Source organism: Coregonus lavaretus (assembly GCF_964263955.1).
Source record: "Coregonus lavaretus genome assembly, chromosome: 2".
In the NCBI taxonomy this organism is placed as follows: Eukaryota; Metazoa; Chordata; class Actinopteri; order Salmoniformes; family Salmonidae; genus Coregonus; species Coregonus lavaretus.
In genome coordinates, this window is record NC_139989.1 from 76847669 (window position 1) to 76854621 (window position 6953).

General features: G+C 45.1%; 1 protein-coding gene across 1 annotated transcript; it reads right to left on the reverse strand.

The window, feature by feature from the left end:
- Positions 1-3760: 3760 nt before the first annotated feature.
- Positions 3761-6953, reverse strand: LOC311141626 (NLR family CARD domain-containing protein 3-like). The gene is made up of 4 exons (XM_084177015.1): positions 6781-6953; positions 6424-6651; positions 4243-6004; positions 3761-3982 (listed from the first exon to the last, which is right to left on the reverse strand). The coding sequence occupies exons 2-4, from the start codon at positions 6458-6460 to the stop codon at positions 3793-3795; spliced, it is 1989 nt and encodes a 662-aa protein (XP_084033141.1). The 5' UTR covers positions 6461-6651; positions 6781-6953; the 3' UTR covers positions 3761-3792.

Consider the following 6953-nt stretch of genomic DNA (forward strand, 5'->3'; position numbering starts at 1 on the left):
TTTGGTGTCCCTGATTTGTGCTTCTGTAGAACTACAGCTGATATTTAATATGACCAAGTAAGTAATGATGGTGGTCTTTGACTTTGACTTCACTTGAATTAAGACTTATTCTTAGTCATATTCTTCACAGCAGTCAACACTCACATTTTCTAACTCCAGGTTTCATTGTGTTCTCTCCACCATGTTCCACACTGTAGCGGTAAGAAGAAGAACAGACAGTCATTGAGGGATACACCTGAACTCACACACACACACACACACACACACACACACACACACACACACACACACACAAACAGACAGCATATAACTTTGTGTGTGTCCAGTGTGTGTGTGTCCAGTGTGTGCGTGCGTGTCCTGTGTGTGTGTGTCCAGTGTGTCCAGTGTGTGTCCAGTGTTTGTGTGTGTGTCCAGTGTGTGTTTGTGTGTGTGTGTGTGTGTCCTTTGTGTATATGTGTCCAGTGTGTGTGTGTTCGTGTGTGTGTCCAGTGTGTGTTTGTATTTGTGTGTGTGTCCGGTGTGTGTCCAGTATGTGTGTGTGTGTGTGTACAGTGTGTGTGTATGCGTGTGTGTGTGTCCAGTGTGTGTGTGTGCGTGTGTGTGTCCAGTGTGTGTGTGTGTGTCTAGTGTGTGTGTGTGTGTCCAGTGTGAGTGTGTGTGTTTGTCCAGTGTGTGTGTGTGTGCGTCCTTTGTGTGTGTGTGTGCGTCCTTTGTGTGTGTGTGTGTGTGTCCAGTGTGTATGTGTGTCCAGTGTGTGTGTGTCCAGTGTGTGTACTGATACACGTGCACACACACACACTGGACACACACACACAAACTGGACACACACACACTGGACACACACACACACTGGACACACACACACACACACACACACAGTCTTTATATAACTTAGTCCAAGTGGTGGTCAGAATGTTTGTCTTAACTAGCCTGATAACTCCAACATGTCTGATATGAACATTGACATAAACCCTCTACATACTTGAGTTTCTCCAGTCTGCAGTGTGGATCCTCCAGTCCAGCAGAGAGCAGTCTGACCCCTGAGTCTCCTGGGTGATTGTAGCTCAGGTCCAGCTCTCTCAGGTGTGAGGGGTTTGACTTCAGAGCTGAGACCAGAGAAGCACAGCCTTCCTCTGTGACTAGACAGCCTGACAGCCTGCAAAGAGTCAAATCATATTAAAACCACACTGCTATTCTTTGGTGGTGAAAATAGTAGCAGTATATATTTTTCAACATATTCAGATATATCAGCATCCTCAAACCTGCCATATCTATTCATAAATGAATTTATCATTATTAGAAATGACAAATTATCAAAGTATTGCTTGTAGATAGAAAAATGTATAGTACAAATATTTGAGTAGACTGACCAGAGCAGTTTAAAAAGCAGTATCAGTCAAAAGACAGACAGTGAGGTATCAGATTTAGATTGTATTGAGTATACAGTCCACACCATATCTATTTTGACAGTGAAGCTAACATTTTAAATGTGGCTCTATACTCCAGCATTTTGGATTTGAGATCAAATGTTTCATATGAGGTGACAGTATATAATGTCACCTTTTATTTGAGGATATTTTAATACATATGTTTCACCGTTTAGAAATGAAAGCACTTTATGTATCTAGTCCCCCATTTGAATAAGTCATAAGTATTCTGACCAATTCACTTATAGTGTATTAAAGTAGTCAAAAGTTTAGTATTTGGTTGTAAACTCGTTGGTTGCATTTGCAGTTTGTTTTGGTTCTGTTTTGGGTTATGTTTTGACCAACAGTAACTGAATGGTGGATGATGACTGGAGTAATTTTCTGTCTAAGTGAGTAAATAACATGTTTCTAAACACTACTAAATTAATCCTGATGATGCCATGTTTAAGAAAAATAATGAATGAATCAAGAATAATAATGAGTGAGAAAGTTACAGAGGCTACAACAAAACATGCTAACCTCTCACCATTAACATCAAATAAAAGGTGACATTCTGTACTGTTTGTCACGATCGTCATGGAGAGACCAATGCGCAGCGTTGAAGGTGAACATATTTATATTTATTGAATGATGATCACACGATCAAAACAACAAAAACGAAACGAGACGTCCCTGGTTACATAAATCAACCAACACGGAACAAGAAACCACAACACAAAGTGAAAAGACCGATAGTTAAATATGGCTCCCAATCAGAGACAACCAGCTGACACTCGTTGCCTCTGATTGGGAGTCACTCAGGCCCACATAGATATAAAAACATAGACTACATACCCTGGCTCAACATAACATAGTCCCCAGAGCCAGGGCGTGACAGTACCCCCCCCCAAAGGCGCGGACTCCGACCGCGCCAAACAACCACAACAGGGGAGGGACCGGGTGGGCACTCCGCCTCGGCGGCGGATCCGGCTCCGGATATGGCCCAGGCACGGGTTGTGCTGGACTGACGACGCGCACCCCTGGCCTGGTGCGTGGAGGAGGAACGGTCCTTACCAGGCTGACGACGCACACCGTAGGCTTGGTGCGTGGAGCAGAGACAGGCCGGACTGGGCTGACGAAGCACACCACTGACTTGGTGCGGGGAGCAGGAACGGGCCGGACCGGGCTGACGAAGCGCACCCCTGACTTGGTGCGGGGAGCTTGGATGGGCCGGACTGGGCTTGCGACGCGCACCACAGACTTGGTGCGGAGAGCAGGAACGGGCCGGACAGGGCTGACGAAACGCACCATAGACTTGGTGCGGAGAGCAGGCACGGGCCGTGCCGGACTGACGACGCACACCACTGGCTTGGTGCGGGGAGCTTGGATGGGCCGGACTGGGCTGGCGACGCGCACCGTAGGCATGGTGCGGGGAGCAGGAATAGACCGGACCGTACTGGGGACACACACCACTGGCCCTACACCGGGATCTGGAACGGGCCGGACCGGACTGGCAACACACGCCAGTACCTCTCGCCGTGCCTCTACTTCCTCCATCCCCTCTTCGACCAGTGGCCCCCGTAACCCGGCGGCCTCCTCTGGCAACCCACTGGACCGCTCTATCGCGGCCTCCTGCTGGTCCGACGTCGTGAGCCCCCCCCTAAAAATGTTCTGGGGTTCTCACCTCCCCGTGGGCCAGGCCTCCATCGTTCTCGCCCAGCTCTCGCTCTTCTGCTTCCAATCGCCGCCCTTCTTTTCCTCATTCGGCTTGACCCAGTCTAAGCTCTTCCTCCACTGTGCCCAAGTCCACCCTCTCTGCTCCTCACTAGGCTTGACCCAGTCGAGGTTGCCACGGAGATCTGTTAGCAATGGCTCCTGGACACGCTGCTTGGTCTGGTTTTGGTGGTTTCTTCTGTCACGATCGTCATGGAGAGACCAATGCGCAGCATTGAAGGTGAACATATTTATATTTATTGAATGATGATCACACGATCAAAACAACAAAAACGAAACAAGACGTCCCTGGTTACATAAATCAACCAACACGGAACAAGAAACCACAACACAAAGTGAAAAGACCGATAGTTAAATATGGCTCCCAATCAGAGACAACCAGCTGACACTCGTTGCCTCTGATTGGGAGTCACTCAGGCCCACATAGATATACAAACATAGACTACATACCCTGGCTCAACATAACATAGTCCCCAGAGCCAGGGCGTGACACTGTTGCCTAATATGAAACATTCTATCTCAAATCCAAAAGGCTGGAGCATAGCACCAAATTTAAAACTGTAAGCTTCACTGTCCAAACACATATGGTGTGGACTATGTGTGCCTGGTAAACACATGTGGATCTGGTGAACAGTTATCACTTGTTGACCAACTACAGGAATACTGACCTCAGAGTCTCCAGTTTACAGTGGGGATTCCCCAGGACAGCAGAGAGCAGCTTCACTCCTGAATCCTTCAGGTCATTGTTACTCAGGTCCAGCTCTCTCAGGTGTGAGGGGTTTGACTTCAGAGCTGAGACCAGAGAAGCACAGCCTTTCTCTGTGACTCCACAGACTGACAGCCTGCAAAGAGATCATCATGATTTCACACACTGTTAATTTAACACCAGTAGTGTAGAAGGACAATGGCAGATGCATTTGGTTTATTCTCTTAAACAACATATAGATTCATCTTCCGTCTCCTAGAATTGTATGGTCATATTGTTATACTAATGTGAACATCAATGCATTGATTCAATATGTTATTCAATAATACATCTATTTCTCTAAACTGAATATTTCTTCCTGATGATTAGTACTTAAATGTCATTTTATGTACTCACAGAGCAGCTCTGGAGGCTTTGACCACTGGCAGCAGCCTCAGAAGACCTTCCTCTGATCTGGAGTATTTCTTCAGGTCAAACACATCCAGCTCCTTTTCTGAAGTCAGCAACACAAAGACCAGAGCTGACCACTGTGCAGGTGACAGTTCTTTTGCTGAGAGACTTCCTGATCTCAGGTAGTATTGGATCTCCTCCACTAGAGAATGGTCATTCAGTTCATTCAGACAGTGGAACAGATTGATGCACCTCTCTGGAGAGGGATTCTTCCTGATCTTCTCCTTGATGTACTTGACTGTTTCTTCATGGCTCTGTGAGCTGCTTCTTGTCTTTGTCAGTAGACCTCGTAAGTACTTCTGATTGGACTCCAGTGAGAGGCCCAGAAGGAAGCGGAGGAAAAGGTCCAGGTTTCCCGTCTCACTTTGTAAGGCTTTATCCACAGCACTCTTGTAGACAGTAACTTCAGTAACTTGCGGTTCGGCCATTAGATTCTCATTTTTGTTGATGAATGAGAGGAACACATATACAGCAGCCAGAAACTCCTGAATGCTCAGATGCACGAAGCAGTACACCTTGTCCTGGTACAGCCCACATTCCTCTTTAAAGAGCTGTGTGCACAATCCTGAGTACACTGAGGCTTCATTGACATCAATGCCAGCCTCTTCCAGGTCTTCTTCATAGAAAATCAGATTGCCCTTCACAAGCTGTTGAAAAGCCAGTTTTCCCAGTGACAGAATGCTCTCTTTATTCCAGTGTGGACCTGTCTCTTCTTTCCCAAGATACTTTTCATTCTTCTGTTTGGTATGAAACTCCACAAGGTGTGAGTACATCTCAGTCAGAGTCTTTGGCATCTCTTCTCTCTTATGTTTCAACATGTGTTCAAGGACTATTGCAGAAATCCAACAGAAGACTGGAATGTGGCACATGATGTGGAGGCTCCTTGATGTCTTTATGTGTGAGATGATTCTGCTGGCCAGGTCCTCATCACTGAATCTCTTCCTGAAGTACTCCTCCTTCTGTGGGTCATTGAACCCTCGTACCTCTGTCACCTGGTCAACACACCCTGAAGGGATCTGATTGGCTGCTGCAGGTCGGGTAGTTATCCAGAGGAGAGCAGAGGGAAGCAGATTTCCCTTGATGAGATTTGTCAGCAGAACATCCACTGAGTTTGACTCTGTGACGTCACAACAGATCTTGTTCTTCTGGAAGTCTAGGGGCAGTCGGCACTCATCCAGACCATCAAAGATGAACAGAACTTTGTACTTGCCGTAGTTGGAGATCCTTGATTCTTTGGTTTCCTTTGAGAAGTGATTGAGAAGTTCAATGAAAGTGTGTTTTTCCTTTTTCATCAAATTCAGCTCCCGAAAAGGGAATGAAAATACAAATTGGACATCCTGATTTGCTTTTCCTTCAGCCCAGTCCAGAATGAACTTCTGCACAGAGACTGTTTTTCCAATGCCAGCGACTCCCTTTGTCAGCACAGTTCTGATAAGTTTGTCTTGTCCAGTTAAGGGTCTGAAGATGTCGTTACATTTGACTGCAGTCTCTGGTCTTGCTTGTTTCCTGGTTGTTGTCTCAATCTGTCTCAGCTCATGTTCATTATTGACCTCTCCTGTTCCACCCTCTGTGATGTAGAGCTCTGTGTAGATCTTATTGAGAAGTGTTGGGTTTCCTTGTTTAGCGATCCCCTCAAATACACATTGAAACTTCTTCTTTAGATTAGATTTGAGTTCACGTTGAAGAATCACAGCACGCTCATCTGAATCTAGAAATAACACAGAGGATATTAATATTACATCTGTTTTAATGCCTACAGTACTGTAAGACTGTCTTATAAAGTTTAAATTATAATAATTTATTCTCTTAACTGTCTGTATAAATCTGTAAATGTTTTCATAATGCATTACACACTGGTGTGACTGATTTATTTCATTATTGGTATTATTGATAGCATTAATAATGTTATCTCTCTCTCTCTCTCTCTCTCTCTCTCTCTCTCTCTCTCTCTCTCTGTCTAAATGAATCAACACAACACATTCTGTTGCTACTTGATGAGGTCACTAGGTGTTGTGTTAAGGCTGCTACAATATCATTTACTTATACAGCTACTTTAGCTGTACTTTAGCTACAGCTTTTAAATGTTTGTTATAAAACAGCATTCAACATGAGGCAGACAGCTCTTACTTTTCTCCAGTGTGTCAGCAAGCTCCTTCTGGTTCATTTTCCTCAGGACGTGCAGTGTGATCTTCAGAGCCCCTCTCTGGCACTGCTCTCCTGCTTCTCATCTTCAGCATCCATCACTTCCTTATCCTGCTTCTGACTCTCAAAGCCTTCTGGGAGTTCTGGACTAAGAATCCTCTTGAACATCTTCAGCTCCTTCTTCACAAATGTCATAATATTCTCTTCAAGCAACTGAAATAAATAAAGTTAATAAGTTAAGCAAGATACTAAATGCTTTCTCATTAACACATGAATGAATGATTGACAGATCAACTTTACTTGAGGTAAACAAAAACAAATGTACATAACAGGACCACATACACTGAATATGGAGGCCAGGTCTGTTTGATGACTCTGGGAAGACTGACCACTGAGAATCTCTGAATCTGATCTCTCCTGTTGGTTTCTGTGGACAAAACATCAGATTACATCTCCTCATCCAGGGAGTGCACACACACACACACACACACACACACACACACACACACACACAC

Excerpts from the sequence above, each read along its gene's own strand:
- LOC311141626 (XM_084177015.1), bottom strand. The coding sequence starts at position 6,460 with ATGAACCAGAAGGAGCTTGCTGACACACTGGAGAAAA. Across the intron at positions 6,005-6,423 it reads TGCTGACACACTGGAGAAAA|ATTCAGATGAGCGTGCTGTG; the intron begins GTAAGAGCTGTC and ends TGTTATTTCTAG. Across the intron at positions 3,983-4,242 it reads AAAGCCTCCAGAGCTGCTCT|GCTGTCAGTCTGTGGAGTCA; the intron begins GTGAGTACATAA and ends ATCTCTTTGCAG.